Here is a 24275-nt window from a genome sequence, read left to right as displayed (position 1 = left end):
ATGAAGCACACTGAGATATTTTGTTGCATATAATTCCCTTTTTCATTCCAAAATCTTATTGAATTGAGTTTTCTTACTTGAAAACTCTTCCAAGATTTTCATAAAGAAACAAAAACAACAAATAAGGACTGTGGCTTGTCTCAGTCTTTTCACAACTGGAATGCATTTTTTTCTAATCCTATATCAAGTTTTATGCTGAGAAATACGAGTTTAATCAGAATTTTATAAAGGTTATGGATACAGGCTTTGCTGGGTCTAATTTTATGTGTTTTTATTTAATTTTTTCTTTAATTTGAAATATAGTTGATTTACAAGGTTCCCTTAGTTTCAGGTGATGTAAATACATTTTTTTCCTGGCCGCGCCACACACCTTGGGGAATCTTAGTTCTCCAGTTCCCCAACTAGGGATCGAACCTGCCCCCCTGCAGTGGAAGCCCGGAGTCTTACCCAGTGTACCGCCAGGGAAATCCCTTGACGCGTTTTTAATTTGTCCTTCCCACACCGACTTGGCCCATTACTGCTCCAACTGGTTGGGGGTGGGCCTCGTCCGCACCGCACTCGTGGGCGTGAGGGGAACTACATTACCTAGAAGACTGTGCACGGACCGGCTTGTTCTCCGCACCAATGAAGGCCCCAAACAGAGGTTCTTCCGGGATTGTGAAATACGAGGGGGCGGAACTTCCGGTGTCTTTCTGTTGGCGGCGGTTTGGCGGCCTTTGCTGCGTCTGCAGGACCCAAAGCTCTAGATCACTGGGTGCAGCCCAGGTAACGGAAACCGGAAAAAGCTCGAGGGGACGCCGTCCACACTCCGCGGGAGTGAGCGGGATACGGAACCTGCTTCCGGAATTTTCGGGCCACGTTACCACCATTATCCCGCCACGCTCAACGGGTCCTATGGCAACCAGCACGCTACAGGACCCGCCCCAGGTGACTGTTGGGCCCCCCCCCCCCCCCCCCCAGATTCTGACCCAAATCCTCAAGCCTCCAATGAGGGTCTCCTGTTCAGGGCACTGCGGTTCAGGCCCCTGTCTCCAGAACTTTAGGTGTGCGTGTGTGGTGACCCTATTTCTGACAGGCCGTGTGGAGAGTGTTAAAGGCTGTGGGCTTGGCACGTGCAAATCCTTGAGGGTCACAAGAGCCGGGAACATTCTGGAAACCTGGGTTTGGAGTCCCTTCTGCAGAGACGTGGCATTATGGAGGAGTCAACAGTCTGGGCCTTCTGGGCCAACAGTCGGCATTCTGGAAGTCATGGAGGGTTGTGAATAAATCAGGAAGACACTCTGAGTTAGAGTTTTTAAGTATTTCAAAGGCTGCTCAGGGGAGAACAGACTGGGGAGGGGGAGCTGAGGGTGGAGGCGGGGAGGCCTGGGAGAGCCTAGTGCATTCCACTCCAGAGAGTAAGGTGGTTTCTGGACCAGAGTGGTGCCTATGGAAGTTGTTGACCTGAAACAAATAGCCTCCCGGCTATTTCTTCTGCAAAGATGGGTTTTTTTCGGGATCATCAGGGAATTGCAATTGAGATGTGCAGGCATGATGAACTAACACTTTTATAGAGATTAAAGAGGGAAGGGCTATAGTCACCAAAGAGTCCACGGCTTTTCATTGCCTGAGTCCTTTCCAGGAGAGAAGAGAGCCGTCTTCTTCCTTTTGGATACTGTTATTGTCTCAGGTCAGTGAGGGCTCCCCCTTCTGGTGTGCCAACTCTAACTGAGGTTTCTGTTTATTAATTTTTTTACAAAGGAATACAAATAATAAGGTTCATAATAAACTTGCAAGACAGTTGGCAATGAATGTTGTTCTAAGCAAAAGGACAGAGTAAAGGACAATAAAGTTTTTCTTTTGGCTGAGCATCTGGAAGACAAGTCAGGGAGAGATTAAAATTGGATTTTGGAGGGAGTTCCCTGGCGGTCCAGTGGTCAGCACTTGGTGCTTTCACTGCTGTGGCCCTGGGTTCAACCCCTGGTGGGTGAACTAAGTAAGATCCTGCAAGTCGTGTGGGGCAGCCAAAAAAAAAAAAAAAAAAAAAAGGAAGGAGGAGTTAACAGTCGGGGCCAATTGGTGACATAGGGGCTGCTGGAGTCCCTAATCTGGAATTGAGGGAGGAGGTCACTGGCTCAGCAATGTCCATGTGGTGACAGCTTAAGTCCTGGATTCTGGCCATGTCTGGATCTCAAATATAGGAGGGAAAGTCTTGTCACTTTTCTGTGCAAGGGGACCTCAGATGAAAGTAGAGAGACCTGGGGCTGGAGGGCAGGGCAAAGTGGGTGGGACTTTCTGAGGCTGCCTGAAGATGGCAGGGTCCTGTGGTTCCAGGGCTTTCTGGGGAAGAAAGGTTATAAGGAGTAAGGAGCCTTGCCTGAGATGGAGATGGAGAAGGAGGTGTGAGGTTGTGTAGATTCACTGTTCTGAACACTCAGCCGACTGCCCACTCCTTGTGGAGTCAGAAAAAGGTCAGTCATGCTGTTGGAGCAGCCCAGGCCCAGTCAAGGGCACACGTGCCTCAGCTCTCGCAGGAAACTACAAGGTTAAAAATGTATAGATTTAGCAAGTTAATCTTGTGTAAGCAAGTAATAACTGCTTAAAATGAGAATATATATCTGTGTTATAATAATATATATATGTTTAGGTTTTGTCTTGAGCTCTTCACATAGAGCTCTGAACCCCTTAGAATTGCCTGGGAATTAGGACTGTTTTTTGTTATTCACAACTAGCGCCTTTTATCACGTGGAAGTTTATTATAATGAAGTGACATAGGGTGGATTCTCCAGATACCCTCAGGATGGGACTGCTCTCTAGAAAAAACAAGTGATTAGAAGTTTCAACTCCCAGACCTACCCGGCACCTCCTAAGGATCGGAGGGGAGCTGGAGATTAGGTATAAAAACTGCTGAACAATGAAATTCAAGGTTCCTTCAGATTGGTGAACACATTGAAATGGTGGAAGTGCTGGGAGGGTGGCATGTACTGAAAGGGCCTGGAAACCCCCTGCTGCCCTCTACCCCCCGACCCTGACCTAGACGTCGCTTCCATTTGACTGTTCCTAAGTTGTATACATTACAGTAAACCAGAAAAAGTAAGAAAAGTGTTTTCCTAACTTCATGGGTCATTTCAGCAAATTATCAAAACCGAGAAGGGGTTCATGGGAAACCCTGAATTTGTAGCCAAGTGGGACAGAAGTACTGGTAGCCTGGGGACCAGGGATCGGAACTGGCTTCTCAAAAGAGGGCAGTTTATGGGCCTGATGCCTTAAACCTGTGGATTCTATCACTAAGTTCAGGTAGTGTAATAATAGGAATGAATTGTAGGGCACCACAGTGGTGTCATAAAATAAGATAATTGGTGGTTGAAAAAAGATACTTTGTCTCAGAAAGCCTTGAAAGACATGTAAGAAAAACCTAATTTTAAAAAACATTTATAGAAATCTTAATCCTGTGCTCTGTAATAGCTGAATCTTAGCATGGGAGAGGTAATAATGTATTTGGTATGTACACATTATGAGATAGACATCCTAAGTGTTGCCGTTTACGTGAAGACACTGAGACTCAAAGAGGGTGAGTCTTTCTTTTTTTCGCCACGCCCCGCGGCATGTGGAATCTTAGTTCCCCAACCAGGGATGGCACCCGGGCTCCCTGCAGTGGAAGCTTGAAGTCTTAACCACTGGACCACCAGGGAAATCCCAAGGACGTTGAGTCTTTGTCTAAGCCTTTCGAGTTGTCAAGCTATAGCTCTGAAGACTGAGGATCTGAGGTCAGAGGTCAGCCTCAGATGACTCATGTCCAGGAAAAGGAAGGGAAGAAACGGCTCAGCCTTTACATCCTCACCATAATCACCTTTACCTCAGATACTCCCTCTTTTCACAGGTTCCCATGGTAGCAGCAGCATTTATGGTCCCTGGACAGGTAAGTGGAAGAAACCCCAGTACCTACCCAGACGTCATCCCTACCCCTGGTCCTGACACACAGATATAGAAGACAGTGTTGTCCTGCGATTCTGGGTCCTTAGGTCTGGGCCCTGGCATCATCTCAGGCACAGGACCATTAATCAAAGCCAGAAGTAGTACGGAGGTGTTCCCATGTGTCCAGTGGAGAAGGTCAAGTGGTGACGTGTCCTTGGGCACAGCCTGGAGATGAGACTGAGAGGGGAGTGTTCAGGGAACTGCAGGACCCATGATGTGGGCTGATAAAGACTGAGGGCATAAGTCATTCCTGGGATGGCAGCCTGAGGAGCTGGGCCTCTCCTGAGGGGGCGGGTCCATGCCACATTGGCCGCAGAGGAGGGAAGTGATCTGACGCTGGGTCTGAAGAGGCTGCTCTGCCTGCCAAGAGGAGGAAGACTGGGGATGAGGGTGGAGCCGGGGGCCCAGTGGAGGGCACAGTCCTGGTAAATGTCGATTGTGACTGGATCCTGGCAATGGCTCTGTAGCAGGAGAAGAGGTGAGTCTCTCATTCTCGTTTGTGGTAGAGCTGATTTTCTGCTGTACAGGATGAGAGAGAGTAGTCTGACATGACCCCAGGATGTTTGACTCTAGGTGACGGTGGGGAAGCCATGTCTGAGATAGGAAGTCAGAAGTAGGAGTAATGGACAGAAGGACTGTCCAGAGTTCCACGTCCCCATGCTGAGTCTGAGATATTGCTGGGGTGTCTTGCGAGAGGTGTCAAGTGGGCCACTGGAAACACACACCTGGAGTTCAGGGAAGGTGGGGTTCAGGATTGAAAATACCCTTGAGCAGGTGGATGGCATGTGGATTAGGTCAGATTCCAGGCCCTCAGGTCATGTGTGGGTGCCATGAAAGTTGTAGGGTGGGGAGGGTGTTCTCCGTGAACTGGCTCACCTCCCTGGGCACAGGGACAGGGGTGGCTGTCATCACTAAGATGGATGAGGCAGTGCAGTGACCATGAGTGTGTGGGGGTGGGAGTGGCCTCGGGGGAGGTCCTGGTCGTGGCATAGGATTCGAAGGGGTGGATAAGGTATGGATTGAGAGGCAAAGCAGGAATGGAGGTGAGATGACAGGGAGGTAGGGCCTGGGGCATTGTTTCCCCTCCACAGGCTCAAAGTCTTGTGATGACTGCGGTTGGAGCCTGAAGAGTGTGAGACTCCACTGGACGACAGACCAGCTGAGGGCAGATGAGCGCAGCTGGGGCAGGGTCTTGGGCTGGGCTGTGGGGTGGGGGGCTGGGGTGGGAATGAGAGGAGCAGAGAGAGGAAGGGGTGAGTGGTGCGGGGTCAGCACTTGGGACACTGTGGAGGACGAGGGCTCTGGGCATCTGGCCCCACACGAGGTCTGGGTGCTGACGTGGGAACAGGGAGCAGGGCCAGGTCAGGGAACGAAAGCAGTGCTGGGACCGCCTGTAACAGCGGGTCCTGCAGAGGCCTGGGGAAGCACCGCGTGCTGGGTGGCACGTGGGGAACACGATGAGGTGCCGAAGGCCTGTGGCCGAGGTGGTGGCGTGGGGTGGGGTGGGGGTCACGGTCCGGCACATGAGGGAGTTGTGACCCTGCAGGGCTGGGCAATGAAGAGTGAAGGAGTGTGAGCATGGACTCAGGGCCCTTGTCCCCAGGCTTTACTCCAGGGGGCTGAGCACAAGTGACATTGTATGTGGTGTGATCTGTGTGATCTCAGGAGAGTCGACTCTGAGGAGAGTGGCTGGGGGTCTGTGTGGCAGCCCCAGAGCGTCTTGTGAGACTGCTTGTCTCCCTCTCTGTTTTAACTGAATGACGTAATGCTAGCAGGTTCCTGTAGTATCAGGACCTGGTGTGTCCTCTGAGCTGGGTCACTGGGGTGGACGACCATGACCTGGAGATCCTGGTTGCAGAGGCCGCTGTGAACTCACTTGTCCCCCTCACGACAGGGCCATGTGATCTTTGAGGATGTGGCTGTGTCCTTCTCCCAGGAGGAGTGGGGTCTCCTTAACGATGCTCAGAGACTCCTCTACTGTGACGTGATGCTGGAGAACCTGTCACTTATAGCCTCCCTGGGTAAGGACCCATGTTCCCACACCATCGCCCCGTACGGGACTCTGCCCTTCCTTCTGCATGGCTCACTCCGTCCTTCCCAGCTTGGAACTTGGACACTGCTTACTTCCCCGATTTCCTGGCACTTGAGCTGCGTTCCCCCACCCTGTGTGTGTTCAGCCCTATACCATAGGCCCTGAAGCCTTTCACAGAAGCCTTCGGTCTCAGAGGCTTGAAGCCTGCCCAGCTGATGCCACTTAGCTTTGCCACCACTAGGTGTGTTGAATGTTCAGATGTGTGCAAGATCCGTGTCACACGTTTTAACCCTTTTTTTCCCACTGCCTGTGTCAGGAATTACAGACACTTACATGGTCAGCATTTGTGGTCAACCCTAGATTATGTTTGCAAGACTCCTTAAGGTTCTTCTAGTGATACATTTTTTTTCCTGAAATCTGTCATTGATTGGTTCACTCTGGGCCAGTGTCTTTCTCCTAATGGCCCTATTTTCCTCTGAGGACTTTGATCTGGTAAGGTTCATAGTCACCCAGCCTGAGCTGAGGGGTGGAGGCAACCCTGGGTGCCTGACGAGGTGGGGCCCTCTCTAGTCATAGGAAGAGGGTTAATTGCATCCTGAGCCTGGTGAGTAGGAGCTGTAGGAAGGCATGATATCATTGATGAGTTCTAATCCTACAGGGAAATGTCCTTTGCTCTCTCTTCTTTCAATGTCAAGACTCATCATGCTCATACTTCATTTCTTTCTTCCACTTCTCCCCATTTCGACACTTTGCCCACTTTTCATTTGTACTGTGATTTCTGACTCCTCTTTTCCACCTTAGTGTCCTCCACACCTCTCCTTTCCCCCTCTCTGCACTGTTCTCCAATTTTATGTATTTTGTATATTGTATATGAATATCCTTAATGTGTCAGGAGAGGTATATGTTTACTTATATTGTCTTTGAACACTGATAGTCAGGTGTAATTGCATTTTCCTGGATTGAGAAACACATTCTACAGAGCTGACACTTGTCACCACCAGAAAGTCCTGCTGAAAGCCATTGGCTGAGGAGTGGGTTGTTCTAGCCTCTCCTCCCAGCATGGTGCCACATCCTGGTATCCTGTGTTCTTACTGGTTTGAGACATTTCCTGTTCTGTGACCATCAGAGGCCTAGTATTGCACAGTATCCCCTTCTACCACTTGACCCTTCCTCCCTTGTTTTAATAACAAACCCATGGGCTTATACCTACATGTGTCATGCACAGATTTGTAGTGGGCTCCTGTCCCACCAACGTCTCCATACAGTTTATCAGCATTTTTGTGCTTTCAGGGTGTTGGCGTGCAGTAGGTACTGAGGAGGCTGCTTCTGAACAATGTGTTTCTGTAGAACTAGTGACACAAGACAGGAATCCAAATCCAGACCTATCTATCCTGAAGACTCTTACTTCAGATACGGGTGCCCTGGTAGAGAAAGATGTTTTGTACCTGGCTGAGCACCAAGAAGTGCATACTGGGCTGAAACCGTCCTCTTCTGGGGCCTGTGGGAAAATGTTCACTTCTCACCTACAGCAGCACCAGAAGCATCCCATTGGAGAGAAACACCTCAGAAGCAAGGAGAATGGGGCCTTGCTTGTGACGAGCTGCAAAGTCTTTTTACCAGACAATATGTTCACATGTGGAGAAGTTGAGAAGGCTTTCCTAGGCAGCTTGGGCTTTCCCCCGCACCAGCCCTCCCACGATGGAGAGCACCCAGGTACAAGCAGGCAGAGCAGGGAGGTCTCTCACCCTGGGGAAGGGCATTACGAGTGCAGCGAATGTGGCAAAGCCTTCAGTAAGAAGTATAAATTCATGGAGCACCTGAGAGTTCACACTGGTGAAAAACCTTATGAGTGCAGTGACTGCGGGAAGTTCTTTAGACTCACCTCCAGTCTTACTCACCATAGGAAGGTTCACACAGGAAAAAGGGTTTATGAGTGCTGTAATTGTGGGAAAGTGTTTGCCCACAAATATAAACTTGTTGAGCACCAGAGAATCCACACTGGAGAAAGATCCTATGAGTGTAATCAATGTGGGAAAGCCTTCCTTCAAAAGGATACACTTGTTCAGCACCAAAAAGTCCACACTGGAGAAAATCCTAAGAGCAGTGAATGTGGGAAGCCCTTCCTTTACAAAAAAAATCTCCTTGTGCATCATAGGATCCATATTGGAGAAAAGCCTTATGGTTGTAGCAAATGTGGGAAGTCATTCATCTTCAAAAAAAGGCTTCTTGATCACCAGCGAATCCACACTGGAGAAAAGCCTTATATGTGCAGTGAATGTGGGAAAGCCTATGTCTACAAAGGAAGTCTTGTTGTGCATAAGAGAATTCATACTGGAGAAAAGGCTTATGGGTGTAAATGTGGGAAGTTCTTTACAAGCAGCTCTGCCCTCAGTAAACACCAGAATGTTCACACTGCAGAAAGGCCTTATGAGTGCAGTGAATGTGGGAAAGCTTTCAAGGTCAAAATTAAACTTGTTGAGCACCAGAGAATCCACACTGGAGAAAGACCCTATGAGTGTAATCAATGTGGGAAAGCCTTCAAGCTCAAGTACACACTTGTTCGGCACCAAACTGTCCACACTGGAGAAAAGCCTTTTAATTGCAATGAATGTGGCAAGCCCTTCAGTTACAAAACAAGTCTTCTTGAGCACCAGAGAATCCACACTGGAGAAAGGCCTCATACGTGCAGTAAATGTGGGGAAGCCTTTGTCTACAGAAGAAGTCTTGTTGTCCACCAGAGAATCCACAGTGGAGAAAGGCCTTATATGTGCAGTGAATGTGGAGAAGCCTTTGTCTACAGAAGAAGTCTTATTGCCCACCAGGGAATCCATACTAGAGAAAAACCTTGAGTGTAGTTCTTTGCAGGCAGCTCCAGGCTCATAAAAAACAAGAAAGTTCACACTGGAGAAATGCCCTCCGGACTTATGCTTTCCTTCACTTGAGTTAATATCTAGCAGCATATAGATTAGGTGTCATAGAAGAAGTGAAAATTTAACTTATGTGGAGCCAAACTTTCATAGAGTGGTAGTATCCTGATACAGTCTTACCAGAAGCACCAGAACGTGAGTTCCTGTTGTTTACATTCTTATCAACACTTGGTATGGTCAGGCTTTCTAACTTCAGTGATGTAAGAGGTGTATAGTGGTATCTAGTGATTTTAACTAGTATTTCCCTATTGACATGATGTTGAGTGGTTTTTCATGTGATAATTTCCATTCATAGTTTTTTGAAATTTCTGTTCATATAATTTGTCATCTTAATTACTGAGTTTTGACATTTCTTCATGGATTATTGATTAAGGTCCTCTAATGGAAATATCTGACATTATTTTCATCCAGAATTGGTCTTCTCATTTCAGTAGCTTTTCCAGAGAAAAAGTTTTCAGCTTTAATGGAGTCTTATTTGTCCATTTATTCTCTTACTGTTTATGCTTTTGGTGTTCTATCAATAAATGAAAAATGTTTCCCAAATTTAAAGAAAGAAGTTTTTCTATGTTTCCTTCTGAAACTTTAAAGTTTAGGTTTTTTTATTGATGTAAATGATTCATATTTAGTTCATTTTTGGAAGTTCTTTTTAAAATATGGATACCCAGTTGCTGCAGTGATACTAACTTAAATACCTTCTCCACTGAATTGCTTTTGTATCCTCATTGAAGGTCAATCATATGTATATGTTTATTTCTGAACTTTATCTTCTGTTGCATTTCTCTACTTTATTTATGCCAATCCTTTCATGTGTTGAATAATTTGTTGTTATAATATGCCTTGAAATCAAGGTCATGTACTCCTTGGACTTTCTTTTTCAAAGTTGTTATGGCCATTCTTAGTCCTTTGCCTTTCCATGTGAATTTTAGAATCCACTTGTGAATTTGAACATCCCAAAAACCAACTAGGATTTTGCCTGGAATTGCATTTAATCTTCAATTTAGAAAGGCATACTGAATGTCCCAATTCATAAACATGATATATCTTCTTTTATTTAGATCTTATTTAATTTTTGTTAGCAATGCTTTTTAGTTTTCTGTTTATAAGTCTTGTATAACTTAAACATCCCCAGGTATTTTCTACATAGAATGATATTGTGAATGGAAACTTTTTTTAAAAATTTCAATTTCTGAATTTTTCATAGCTATTACAGTTAGAGAGATATTAAACTAAGGATAGAAGCAATCCTTCTTGATCTTATAAACATCTACAAAGAGTTATTACAGGGACTTCCCTGGTGGTGCAGTGGTTAAGAATCCGCCTGCCAATGCAGGGGACATGGTTCCAGCCCTGGTCTGAGAAGATCCCACGTACTGCGGAGCAACTAAACCCGTGTACTACAACTACTGAAGCCTGCGCGCCTAGAGCCCGTGCTCTGCAACAAGAGAAGCCACCACAATGAGCAGGCTGAGCACCACAACAAAGAGTAACTCCCGCTCGCCGCAACTAGAGAAAGCCTGCGTGCAGCAACGAAGACCCAACACAGCCAAAATTAAGAATAAATAAATAAATAAATTTATTTTAAAAAAGAACTATTAGAAATACTATACCTTTGATCCATTATTAAAATATTCATATTAGAATAAAAGGAGGACAGCTGCTTATTGTTCTGGAGCAGGCCCAGACCAGGGGCACTCCCTGGTGAGTGCCTTGGAAGGGCAGCTGGGTTGGAGCAGCCCTGGCAGGGAGCAGTTTATTGGGGTTTTCTTTTTTTTTGTTTGTTTTTAATTTATTTGGCTGCATTGGCTCTTAGTTGTGGCACGCAGGATATTCATTGCAGCATGCGGGATCTTTTCATTGCGGTGCATGGGCTCTTAGTTGCGCAGGCTTCTCTAGTTGTGGCCCATGGCTCCAGAGCGCGCGGGCTCAGTAGTTGAGGTGCATGGGCTTAGTTGCCCTGCGGCATGTGGGATCTTAGTTCCCTGACCAGGGATTGAACCTGCATCCTTTGCATTGGAAGGCAGATTCTTAACCACTGGACCACCAGGGCATTCCCTATATTGGCAATTTCTTTTCTCTTTCTTTTTTAAATTAATTTATTAAATTTATTTTTGGCTGTGCTGGGTCTTGTGGCTGTGCGCAGGCTTTTCTCTAGTTGCAGCGAGTGGGGGCTACTCTTCTTTGCGGTGGCTTTTCTTGTTGCGGAGCACACACAGGCTTTAGGCATGAGGGTTTCAGTAGTTGCAGCATATGGGCTCAGTAGTTGCGGCATGTGGGCCCTAGAGCACATGGGCTTCAGTAGTTGCAGGGTGTGGGCTCAGTAGTTGTGGCACATGGGCTTAGTTGCTCCACCACATGTGGGATCTTCCCAGACCAGGGATCGAACCCGTGTCCCCTGCATTGGCAGGCAGATTTTTAACCACTGGACCACCAGGGAAGTCCTATTGGCATTTTCTTAAGCAGTACTTCAGGGAAAATTTATCCCACATTTAACACTTATAGAAAAAATGTGTCAAATCAAGGAACTCAGATTCCACCTCAGAAACTAGGAAAAGAAAAAAGAAATCCAGAGAAAGCAGAAGAAATTAATATGAAATTAAATATGAATGCCCTACAACTACTGAGCCTGTGCTGTAGGGCCTGCATGCTGCAACTACTGAAGCCCACGCACCTAGAGCCCATGCTCCAAAACAAAGAGAAGCCACCGCAACGAAGAGTAGCCCCCGCTCGCCACAACTAGAGAAAGCCTGCGCTCAGCAACAAAGACCCAACGCAGCCAAAAATAAAATTTATTAAAAAAAATAACAAAAATAAAATAAAATTAACAAAACAACAACAAAAAACAACCCAATCGAGAAATGGACAAAATGGGAATTCCCTGGCAGTCCATAGATGGCCAACAGACACATGAAAAGATGCTCAACATCACTAATTATTAGAGAAATGCAAATGAAAACTACAATGAGGTACCACGTCACACCGGTCAGAATGGCCATCATCAAGAAGTCTACAAATAATACATGCTGGAGAGGGTGTGGAGAAAAGGGAACCCTCCTACACTGTTGGTGGGAATTAAATTGGTGCAGCCACTGTGGAGAACAGTATGGAGGTTCCTTAAAAAACTAAAAATAGAGTTGCCATATGATCCAGCAATCCCACTCCTGGGCATACATCTGGAGAAAACTCTAATTGAAAAAGATAGTGAACTGCTATGTTCATAGCAGCACTATATACAATCACCAGGGCATGGAACCAACCCAAGTGTCCATCTATAGATGAATGGATAAAGATGTATATAAGTTAGGAGTATGGGATTAACAGATACACACTGCTATATATAAATAGGTAAACAATAGGATTTACTGTATAGCATAGGGAACCATATTCAGTATCCAGTAATAACTTGGCAATGGAAAAGAATCTGAAAGAGAATATATGTTCTACATATATAATTTTGTAAAATATGTATATTTTACATATTTTTTCATATTTTGATAGATGTACTGCAAAGCGATTTAGTACACCAGAAACTAACACAACATTGTAAATCAACTATATGACCATAAAAAACATTGTTTAAGAAAATACACATACCAAACAAAAGTATTAAAATAGACACAAAATTTTTTCTTTTTTACAAGATCCTCAGTAAGTGAAAGGAGAGCCCAGTCTACAAGCATGAGATAGGAATCTACTAAAGAATAAACTATTAGGCTGTTTCTTGGGGTGGAACTATCAGAGTCTGACTTAGGATGAAAAGGGCTTTGAGCCAGGGTTGCCAGTTCAGGATGTGTAGTGAATTCCATCAGTGGCCTCACTCTATCCACGTGCTCCCCATCTCCTCCAATGCTGCCACCCCAGCCCTCCCTACAGAGAGAAGGTGCCCACCGACTCCTCACCTGTTCCACCTTGCCCTTGCTGCCAATGTCCTGAGCTCCGCTTCCTGCCATGGTCTTCACGGGATAACCCCCATCCAGGCCAGAAGAACTCCGTATGGGTGGGGGAATCTTGTGTGATGGGGCCGCCAAGAACACCTCAGTGGGCCGTACCAGCCACTGCAGGTCTGGGCTGGTCCGGATGGCAGTCACCCTTGGGATGAGGTTGGCACTGGAGCTGGCCAGGTCTGTGCACACGTCCTAGAAGGAAACAGAAGGGGAAAGCTGAGGGGACCAAGCAGGTTCTGGATACAGGTGGGGTGAGAGGGAGGAGAAACTGTCCTGGACTGCTCATCTCTTTTTATATGCCCCTCATCCTGGATGGAAGGTCTCCCCCTTTCCTCGCAAGAATTCTGTCCCCTCATCCTGGATGGAAGGTCTCCCCCTTTCCTCCCAAGAATTCTGTCCCCTCATCCTGGATGGAAGGTCTCCCTCTTTCCTCCCAAGAATTCTGTCCCCTCATCCTGGATGGAAGGTCTCCCCCTTTCCTCGCAAGAATTCTGTCCCCTCATCCTGGATGGAAGGTCTCCCCCTTTCCTCCCAAGAATTCTGTCCCCTCATCCTGGATGGAAGGTCTCCCATTTCCTCCCAAGAATTCTGCCGCGCACTGCCTTTCTCCTCCATCCTGCGACTGCGTTCCCATGATTCCCTCGGCATCACCGGCTCGAAAGGGGGTTCTTATAAATGTACCCGACTTCTGTACTGACGCAGGAGCCCCTCCAGAGTCTCCCGAGTGAACTCGCTTTTTATCGGTGAACCGCCTTACACACCCGCCCGCTTCCCCTCCTCCCCGCGCCTCCTGCCTGCTCCAGGCTGCCAGCGGAGGGAGGGCGCCCACTTTCTGCCGCCTCCCCGGGGAGCCGGGCTCCTGTGAGCGAGTCTCTGCTTGGCACGCGTTTGCTCGGCTCCCGCCGGACACAAGCCACAGCGCGCGGGCCGGGGCGCTCCGAAAGAGCCGGCGCGGAAAAGGGACCATTCTTACCGGGACAAGCGTGCGCGCTCTTCCAGCAAGTCCAGGCCTCCCAGGACCGGGATGCTCCGGCCAGGGCAGCCTCCCTCCCCGGCGAAGGAGGGACGCCGAACCGCGAGTCCCGCGAGCCCAGCCTTCCTGCGCATGGTTGGGAGAGCCAGTGCCGGAGGACTCGGTCAGGGAGTGACAGCAGGAGGAACTGTCCGCGGCCCTGAAAGCGATGCAGCAGCGGGAGGACACCACGCGGTAGCACGCCACGCGGTAGCGGGCGTTGAAGCGTGGCGTGCATTGAAGCCGGAAGAATTCAGGCTGGTGGTAGGGTGGGGCTGGAGTGGGGCCGGGGCGGGGCGCGGTCCCTGCCCATCAGGCCGGCGGCTGAGTCCCCGCCTCAGGAGCTAGCAGCCCAGAGGTGGTGAGCACCCGGCACCGCCTCCACTCTTTATAACCGTGTTTAGGACTGAGCCCTTATGTCACGGGGGTAAACCATCACGGCGCCGGAGGGGTGGCGCGCGGGCCTGGACACATCTGCGGCCTCTTTGCCGCCCTCGCTTCTCTCGCAGCCCCTGCCGCCCGTCTGCCTGTGTTCCTCTATCATAGGAGCATTTAAGTAATAGGGTGTTAGGGTCCCGTGCAGCCCCCAAATTGAGCGACTTCGGGGATGACCTCCCCCGACAAGGCAAGGAACGTCCGTGAAGCCTGCTGACGTAGACCTCCATTGGGCATTACCTAATTTGGGGGAGGAGCAGGCGGGAGCCGCTCCTGGGTACAGCCCGCCAGGAGATTCAGGGCGGGGCAGGCGGGGCAGACGGGGCCGCGCAGAGCGCCCGGGACACTCGCACGTGTTCAAGGCGGACCCTTGTGCCCCGGGTGGGGTGGGGGCGCCTTTATGCCTGTGTAAGGAGAGAGCCGGAACAATTCTGGGTCTCATGTATAGAAGAAACAAGTCCATGACTGCAAGGGGATAAGCCGCGGTCCCGGAAGGAAAGCGCCCCAACCCCCATTTCCGATGTTAGTCCTAATTCAGTGCGAACGGTGGAAGCAGACCCTCACCCCCTCGCCCCAAGCCCCCGGGCCCGAGCAATACTAGGATTGTCACTGCGTTTGGAAGCAGAAAGTCGGAGGGGGTCCAAAATAAGAATAGGATAATCGACTTCCCATGCTGGGTTTTGTTTTGTTAAACTTTTTAAATGGAAACGGCGCATTTATTATTATTTTTCTCGGCCTATGTGAGGATATTAGTGTTACTGTCAAATTCCAGCAGAATTTTCGGAAGCTGCATGCAAGGATGTCTGACCAGATCGTTAGCCTCGTTCTGAGCTGGGGCTCCGGAGACGCGTGGAGGGGGCACGTTTTGTGGACAAGATTGTCAGCTCCGGGGAACCGGGTGGGGTGAGCTTCTTGGGGGAGTGCAAGTCCGAGCTGGGGAGGTGAGAGAGGTTCGTTCCTCCAGGGCGCTAGGCTGACTGACTGGGAGCCCCCAGCGGGTGATTTTCCAGCGCGGACTTGGGGCGCTAGAAGGACCATGCACAGCACAGCCCAGGGCGGAGAACACTCTCACACACACACACACCCCAAATCCAGAATATGGCAAATTCTGATGGGCAAACGACTGAGCAACTTCAACAAATGAATGGCCCAAGAATTTAAAAAAATGAAGTGATATCTATAAGTGAATTGAGACTTCCCAGATACATCTACTAAAAGTCATATAGATCCATTTTGGATCTGACTGCCTTAAAGAACGAACATATTTTTGGGAAAATTGAAAAAGAAACTGAACACTGAAAAAATATATATTTTAAAAAATTTATTTGTTTATTTTTGGCTGCATTGGGTCTTCGTTGCTGTGTGCTGGCTTTCTCTAGTTGCAAAGAGCATGGGCTTCTCATTACGGTGGCGTCTCTTGTTGCTGAGCATGGGCTCTAGGCACGTGGGCTTCAGTAGTTGTGGCACACGGGCTCAGTAGTTGTGGCTTGCGGGCTCTGGAGCGCAGGCTCAGTAGTTGTGGTGCATGGGCTTAGTTGCTCTGCTGCATGTGGGATCTTCCCGGACCAGGGATAGAACCCGTGTCCCCTGCATTAGCAGGCGGATTCTTAACCACTGCGCCACCAGGAAAGTCCCAAAAATATATTTTTAACACCTCAAAATTTTGTCTGAAAAAGTTATTAGGATTATGAAAGAGTCCTTACGTTTTGGAAGTACATTCTGAGGAGATTAGGCATTGAATGACAAGATGTTGGGATTATAAGTACCACAACCCAATTATATACGTGAGAACAGGTGAAACAAGAATGGCCATGAGTTGATCAATAATGATGGGGTTGGGGCTTCCCTGGTGGTGAAGTGGTTAAGAATCCGCCTGCCAATGCAGGGGACACGGGTTGGAGCCCTGGTCTGGGAAGATCCCACATGCCGCGGAGCAACTAAGCCCATGCGCCACAACTACTGTGCTTGCGTTCTAGAGCCTGCAAGCCACAACTACTGAAGCCCACGTGCCACAACTACTGAAGCACAAGCACTTAGAGCCTGTGCTCCGCAATAAGAGAAGCCACTGCAATGAGAAGCCTACACACCGCAACAAAGAGTAGCCCCCGCTCGCCACAACTAGAGAAAGCCCGTGTGCAGCAAAAAAGACCCAATGCAGCCAAAAATAAATAAATAAAACTAATTAATTAATTAATTAATTAATTTTAAAAAGTTGTCATTTCCAAATTATTTTACTATGTTTTACTCATATATATTCCTGAGGTTATTTGTGACCACTCCATCAGCATGGTGGAAATACATTATAATACTGTGCTACTGCACACTTTTCCCAAATCCATGTTTAGTGCCATCCTTTTGGCAACTTGAAATTGGCCAGGGTGGGCATAGATACACCAGAGAAACTGACAAACTCTACAAAATGGGCCTTGTTTATTTGAATGGCTAGACTTACGAAAGTGGTGGAGAATATGTTAAGAAGGTAGACAACGCTTGAAAGTATATAGCCTCTGGGAGTGTTACACTCCCAGAATAGCACCAAACAATTGAGAAAATATTCTGATAGTATTCAAAAATAATACTTCCTTTTAGTAAAGATGACACATCACTGCTGAGGAATGAGTGAAGTTCCAACACCTGTCTTTGTTAGACATATGTCTTTTATTTATTAATGGAAAAGGAAACATCAGCCAACATCCATTTCAAAATAAGCAACTGGTAGTAACAGTCGTTAAAGAAGACATACAAGTGGCAAATAAACAGGAAAAAAATGCTGGACATCATGAAACATCAGAGAACTGCAATTAAAATCACAGTGAGATGCTATTACATCCCTGTTAAAACAGCTAAAATTAAACAGACTGACAATACCGAGGATTGGCAGGATGTGGAGGAATAGGAGCTCTCATATACTGTTGGTGGGAACACAGAAGGGTCCAACCAGTTTAGATCACAATTTGGCCATTTGTTAAATATTGAAACATTCACATACTCTGAAGTAGTGGCACAAGAGAATTAAAACACATATTCATATAAAGAACTGTATGCCTATGTTCATTGCAGCTTTATTTCTAACAACACCAAACTGGAAACAACCCAATTGCCCATTAGCAGATGGATGGATAAACACATCATAGCATATCCATAGACAAGAATACTACTCAACGGTAAAAAAATGAACTATTCATACAAGCAACATTGATGAATCTCAAAATAATTAGGCAGTACGAAAAATATCAACAACAAAAAAAGAGCAAACACTTTTATACTTCAATTCAAGTAAAGTTCTAGACAATGCAAACTAATTTATTGTTGAAGGCAGTAAATCACTGGACTCCTGTAGGCTTGGGAAGGGCAACGACAGATTGTAAAGGGGCATGAGGTAAATCATGGTTATGTTCATTATCGTGATTCTGATGGTTTTATTGGTTTATATATATGGCAAAATTTTTCAAACTATACACCTTAAATATGTATAGGTTATTGCATGTCAATTATGCCTCAATAAAGTTTCTAAAAAAAATGGTTCAAAATAAAAAAATCTGGACCTCCCACTCTTTCTGGAAACCAGAAGGTTTAACAACTCAATATTGACTCCACTCTATTTTTTCCCATTCCTGGGGAAGGGCAGCCCTGAATCAGTGCTGGAAATATGGGCAAGCAATGGAGGCCATTGCAGTCTGGGACAACAGGACCACTGGCTGGACCACAAAAGACACGTCCCTGGACAACAGGATCTCCATTCTCTGTTCTCATTTCCCTGCCTTTACAGCAACGGACTTGAGTTGACCAGCCCAGAAAGACAACGAGAACACAAAACCTTTAGATTATTTGCTGACAATGAATTCAGCTATAGGAGGTACACAGCCTTTGGTGGATCTGTGATTCCTCACAGCCATAGTCACTGGAAGATTTATGGATGCACATTAGAAGAGGCACACTCCATTTAATTTGCTGCATGCTCTTCCACTGACTATTAATCCCACCCAGGATTTCACTACCAAGTATGGTTGAAACCCGGCTCCTGTAGTCTGAGGAGTGATACCAGTCCACAGAATTATGAACATCAGGACACTTGGTTCCTTTGTAGAACCTGGTGAAAAGCTTCCCCTCAACAGTGCTGGGCATTATAGTACACCCTCTGGGAATATGAGACAAAGTCATGGAGGTCCCAAAGGCCCTGGAGCTTGCCAAAATAAGTGACCCCTCCTCAGGGTAACCTGTGGTCATACATTATGTAGGCTTCCAGGTCCCAAATTAGGACCACAAAGCATTATTTTAGTTCCTAGGAGGTCTTGGGGAGCAATGCAAATTAGGCCAAAACTGGAATGAAAACTATTCTGTCATTATACTGCCCCTGCTGAGGCACAAGAGGCTGAGGGCCCATCCCTTCGTACAAACAGGCCAATTCTGTTTTCCACCCCCCCCCACAGTGAATACAACCCCCAAGATTAAAGGTAGATTAAACAATAAGACCTTTATTGCTGCACAAACCAGAGCAATGGGGGGGGGGGAGGGGAGGCAATTACCAGTTGGTGACTTTGAGGCAGGAAAATCAACCACAAATGTCATGTGAAACCAACAATTTTGATGAAGGGTCAGATTCATACTTAATCAATTGGAAATAGGAAAATATAAGGGCACAGACTACTCAAGATTTCCTCCAGGGAATAGGAGAGAGCACAGACATCTGCCTTGTGTTAGCACATCAGGGTGACCGATGAAATACTGTGCAAGGCAGGAGAGGTGAGATGGGTTCTATCAGAGAAAATGGCAGAGATGTAACTCTGATAAGGGCCCTGGGGAGTTTAGAACATGGAATGTAGCTCCTGTAAGCTTCACAGGTCCCTGGAACTCATTGGGAATTTCGCCCCTCTGGATGTTTGCAAGTATGAGGTTCAATTTCAGGCAGATGGCTCCCTCACAGAAGCTGTCTAGTGCTATTATAACGAACGAGGAGACAGCAATTCCTTGAGGTCTAAGGCCTTTCTCAAAGTGTGGACTTCCTGGTACTAAACAATGTTAGCTGTTTGGAGTAAAGGATTTCCCATACTTCCTGTGTTCATGGGGCCTCGCCCTGGTGTGAAATTTTCGGTGGAGATTGAGGCTGGAGCGCTGGCTAAAGGACTTCCCACATTCGCCACATTCATAAGGCCTTTCTCCAGTGTGAACTACCTGGTGTTGAATAAGGACAGACTTTTGCCTGAAGGATTTCCCACACTGCCCACACTCATAAGGCCTTGCCCCAGTGTGAATACTGCAGTGCTGAATAAGGCTGGTGCTTCTACTAAAGGATTTCCCACACTCGCCACATTTATAAGGCCTTTCTCCAGTGTGAATTCTCTGGTGTTTAGTGAAGATGGCTCTTCTGCTAAAGGACTTCCCACACTGGCCACACTCAAAGGGCCTTGTTCTACTATGAATTCGCTGGTGTTCAACGAGGCTGTAGCTTTGTCTGAAAGATTTCCCACATTCAGCACACTCATAAGGCCTTTCTCCAGTGTGACTTCTGTTGTGCCGATCCAGTTTGGATTTGGATCCAAAGGCTTTCCCACATGCCCCACACTCATAAGACATTTCACTAGTGTGAACTCTCTGGTGTCTAATGAGAGTGGATCTGTGGCTAAAGGATTTCCCACACTGGACACACACAAAAGGCCTTGCTGTGGTATGAATTCTCCGGTGTTGAACAAGGGTGAAGCTTTGTCTAAAGAATTTCCCACATTCGCTGCACTCATAAGGCTTTTCTCCAGTGTGTGTTCTCTGGTGCCGAACAAGATTGGATTTGCACCCAAAGGCTTTTCCGCATTCCTCACACTCATAAGGCCTTTCTCCACTGTGAATTCTGCAGTGTTCAATAAGATTGGAGCACTGACTAAAGGATTTTCCACACTCGCCACATTTATAAGGCCTTTCTCCAGTGTGAACTCTCTGGTGTATAATGAGGGTGGCTCTTTGCCTAAAAGATTTTCCACATTCACTGCACTCGTAAGGCCTTTCTCCAGTGTGGACTCTCTGGAGCTGAACAAGCGAGTACTTACAGCGCAAGGCTTTCCTATATTTGCTAGACTCATAAACCCTTTTCCTAGTAGAGACTCTTGGGTGGTAAACAAGACTCTGTTTGTAGCTGGAAGCTTTCCCACATTCACGCAACTTGTAATGACTTTTCCTACCATGAAAGGTCTCCCAACACTTGGTGATTTTGTTGGGTTTCTCACCAGTGGGAGTGATCTGGTGCTGGAGAACACCCAAAGTGGCTGGGAAATCCTTTCCAACCTTCCTACAGGTGAAGGGATGCCCTGACACATGGAATATGCAACTCTTTACAAATGATGCCCTATCCATGTCACTTTTCTTTGCACTGAAATGCTTCTGAAGCTGTCGTAGGTTTGCACATGCCCCAATCAAGTATGGTTTCTGCCCAGGTAGGTAAGCCAGGTGCAAAATGTCTTTCAGGATTGGGACACATTTCTCACAGGGGTGAGCCTTCTGGCTGATTGGACCTACCTTTGGAGTCCTGACCTGTGATAAAGCTTCTAGGGAAACATTTTGCTCAGAAGGTGTCTCTTTATTCTCTGTTCCATGCAAACAAACTGAAAGAAGAGAAATATTTGTGAATCATGCTGATTATGGTGGGAGAGTATTAATCATGTTCTTTTTAAAACTTTCTGTATAATATGATGTTTTGACATCTTAAAAAACCTTCACGGCCAGGGAAACAGTGGACTTGAACACTATAAACCAAATGGATCTAACAGACATATATAGAACATTTTATCGAATACAGAATACACACTACTCAAGAAAATTCTCCAGGAATTTTCCAGGGAAAATTCTCCAGGATAGATCATATGGTAGGCTACAAAACAAGTCTTAACCAATTTAAGAAAACTGAAATCATACCAAATATCATTTCTGACCAAAATACGATAAACGTAGAAAATAATGACAGGAGGAGAATTGGAAGATTCACAAATATGTGGAAATTAAATAACACATTCTTGAACAACCAACGAGTCAAAGATGAAATCAAAAGGGAAATCAAAAAATATATTGAGACAAATGAAAATGGAAACACAAAATACCAAAATTTATGGGACCCAGCAAAAGCAGTTCTAAAAAGGGAAGGTTATAGCAGATACATATCTACACTAAGAAAAAAAGAAAGATCGTAAACACCCTATCTTCACACTTCAAAGACTAGAAAAAGAACAAACTAAGCACAATGTTAGCAGAAGGAGGGAAACAATAAAGATAAAAGTGGAAATAAACAAAATAGAGACTAGAAAAACAACAGAAAAGATCAAAACTAAGATTTTTTGAAAAAGATAAAATTGACAAACTTCTTAGACTAAGAAAAAAAAAGAGAGGACTCAAATAAATAAAATTATAAATGAAAGAGGAAACATTACAATTGATACCACAGAAATACAAGGATCATAAGACACTACTATGAATAATTATACACCAACAAATTGGATAACCTAAAAGAAATGGATACATTCCTAGAAATATACAACCTACCAAGATTTAATTTTGAAGAAATAGAAAATCAGAGAAGACCAATAATGAGTAAGGGTATTGGATCAGTAATAATAAACCTCCCCCAAAAGAAAATCCCAGGGTTTGATGGTTTCACTGGTAAATTCTATGAAACATTTAACACCAATCCTCAAAAAAACTGAAGAGGAGGGAACACATCAAAACTCATCTTACAAAGCCAGTATCACCCTTACACCAAAGTCAGATAAGAACACTACAACACAAGAAAATCAAAGGCCAATATCCCTGATGAACATAGATGCAAAAATCCTCAACAAAATACAGTAAACCAAATTCAACAGCACATTAAAAGTGTCATACAGGGCTTTCCTGGTGGTGCAGTGGTTAAGAATCTGCTTGCCAATGCAAGGGACACGGGTTCGAGCCCTGGCCCGGGAAGATCCCACATGCCACAGAGCAACTAAGCCCGTGTGCCACAACTACTGAGCCTGAGCTCTAGAGACCGCAAGCCACAGCTACTGAGCCCATGTGCCACAACTACTGAAGCCTGCGCACCTAGAGTCCGTGCTCCGCAACAAGAGAAGCCACAAAAATGAGAAGCCCGTGCACTGCAACGAAGAGTAGCCCCTGCTCACCGCAACTAGAGAAAGCCTGTGCACAGCAACAAAGACCCAACACAGCCAAAAATAAATAAATAAATAAATTTATTAAAAAAAAAAAGTATCATACAACATGTTCAACTGGGATTTATCTTTGGGATGCAAAGACATTTCAGCAAACACAATAAATGTGATATACCACATTAATAGAAAGAAGGATAAAAATCAGAGAGTCATCTCAATAGATACAGAAAAAGCATATCTCAAAATTTAACATCCTTTCATAATAAAAACTCTCAACAAACTTGATAGAGAAAGTTTTTATTATATACAACATAATAAAGGCCATATATGACAAGCCCACAGCCAAGATCATACTCAATGGTGAAAAGCTGAAAGCTTTTTTGCAAAGATCAGGAACATAACAAAGATGACTGCTCTCACCACTTCTATTCAACAAAGTACTAGAAGTCCTAAGCAGAGTAACTGGGCAAGAAAAAGAAATAAGAGGCATCCAAACCGGAAAGAAAGAAATAAAATCATCTCTGTTTGTGGATGACATAATCTTACATACAGAAAACCCTGAAGACTACACCAAAAACCTGTTAGAATAAACAAATTCAGTGAAGTTGCAGGATACAAAATCAACATACAAAAACCAGGTGCACTTCTATACCCTAAAAACAAATTATGCAAAAAAGAAACTAAGAACCAATTCTTTTTACGATGATAAAAAAACAAAACAGGGCTTCCCTGGTGGCGCAGTGGTTGAGAGTCTGCCTGCCAATGCAGGGGACACGGGTTCGAGCCCTGGTCTGGGAAGATCCCACATGCCGCGGAGCGGCTGGGCCCGTGAGCCACAATTACTGAGCCTGCGCGTCTGGAGCCTGTGCTCCGCTGCAGGAGGGGCCGCGATAGTGAGAGGCCCGCGCACCGTGATGAAGAGTGGCCCCCGCTTGCCACAACTAGAGAAAGCCCTCGGACAGAAACGAAGACCCAACACAGCCATAAATAAAATAAATAAAAATAAACATAGAATTATCATTAAAAAACAAAACAAAACAAAACAAAACAAAAAATACCCTTAGGAAGAGATTTAAACATGGAGGTGAAAAGATCTTTACACTGAAAACTATAAAACATTGATGAAAAATATTAAAGACACAAATAAATGGCAAGAGGTCCTCTGTTCATGGATTGGAAAAATTAATATTCTTAAATATACTACCCAAAGCTATCTACAGACTCAATGCAACCCTTTTCAAAATTCCAATGGCATTTTTCACCGAAGTAGAAAAAAAAAAATCCTAAAATTCATATGGAACCACAAAAGACCCTGAATAGCCAAGGCATTCTTAAGGAAGAAGAACAAAGCTAGAGGCATCACACTTCTTGATTTCAAATTATATATATTACAAAGCTACAGTAATCAAAATAGTATAGTACTGGCATAAAAACAGACACATAGACCAATGGAACAGAATAGAGAGCACAGAAATAACCCTCTGCATATATGGTCAACTAATGTTTGAGAAGGGGGCCAAGAATACAAACTAGAAAAGAGTAGCCTGTTCAATAAATGGTGCTGGGAAAAGTGGATATCTACATGGAAAAGAATGAAATTGGACCCTTACCTTACACCATACACAAAAACAACTCAAAATGGATTAAAAACTCACATGTGAACTCAATATCAAAAAAAAAAAAACAAACAAACAACCCAATTAAAAAATGAGCAGAGGATGTGAATGGACTGTTTTCCAAACAAGACATACAGATGGCCAACAGACACATGAAACAATGTTCAACATCACTAACCATCAAGGAAATGCAAATCAAACCACATGAGGTATCACCTCACACCTCTCAGAATGG

At 45.6% G+C, this 24275-nt stretch overlaps 2 protein-coding genes across 10 annotated transcripts in view; one reads left to right on the top strand and one right to left on the bottom strand.

Moving 5' to 3' along the window:
- Positions 1-24275, bottom strand: part of LOC132353213 (zinc finger protein 416-like) — a 39911-nt gene that overhangs the window by 4794 nt on the left and 10842 nt on the right. For 5 of the 7 annotated variants that reach the window (XM_059904237.1, XM_059904242.1, XM_059904239.1 and 2 more), the window contains exon 4: positions 18757-20891. In XM_059904237.1, coding sequence (XP_059760220.1) covers positions 19321-20891 — 1571 coding nt within the window. In that variant the 3' untranslated portion in view covers positions 18757-19320. Of the gene's footprint in view, positions 1-585; positions 726-12809; positions 13047-18756; positions 20892-24275 lie in introns of those variants that run through there. The other 2 variants (XM_059904243.1, XM_059904244.1) reach the window with 1 other exon arrangement.
- LOC132353217 (zinc finger protein OZF-like) lies at positions 689-9751 on the top strand. 3 transcript variants are annotated; one of them, XM_059904248.1, is made up of 5 exons: positions 689-927; positions 1622-1669; positions 3860-3898; positions 5849-5975; positions 7277-9751. In XM_059904248.1, exons 1-5 carry the CDS (start codon positions 895-897, stop codon positions 8833-8835), a joined length of 1806 nt encoding a protein of 601 aa, XP_059760231.1. In that variant the 5' UTR covers positions 689-894; the 3' UTR covers positions 8836-9751. The 3 variants fall into 3 exon arrangements, with proteins under 3 accessions (XP_059760231.1, XP_059760232.1, XP_059760233.1); XM_059904249.1 differs by lacking the exon at positions 1622-1669 and having other exon boundaries at positions 7277-9750; XM_059904250.1 differs by lacking the exon at positions 1622-1669 and having other exon boundaries at positions 3841-3898; positions 7277-9750.

This window comes from Balaenoptera ricei, chromosome 19, assembly GCF_028023285.1.
Source record: "Balaenoptera ricei isolate mBalRic1 chromosome 19, mBalRic1.hap2, whole genome shotgun sequence".
Lineage (NCBI taxonomy): Eukaryota > Metazoa > Chordata > Mammalia > Artiodactyla > Balaenopteridae > Balaenoptera > Balaenoptera ricei.
This window is presented reverse-complemented; position numbering and strand designations above follow the sequence as displayed.

Bases quoted from the DNA above. Each gene is read 5' to 3' on its own strand.
- LOC132353217 (XM_059904248.1), top strand. From the start codon at position 895: ATGGCAACCAGCACGCTACAGGACCCGCCCCAG. The intron at 928-1,621 runs GTGACTGTTGGG...AGTCCTTTCCAG, and splicing joins CGCTACAGGACCCGCCCCAG to GAGAGAAGAGAGCCGTCTTC. The intron at 3,899-5,848 runs GTAAGTGGAAGA...CCCTCACGACAG, and splicing joins CATTTATGGTCCCTGGACAG to GGCCATGTGATCTTTGAGGA.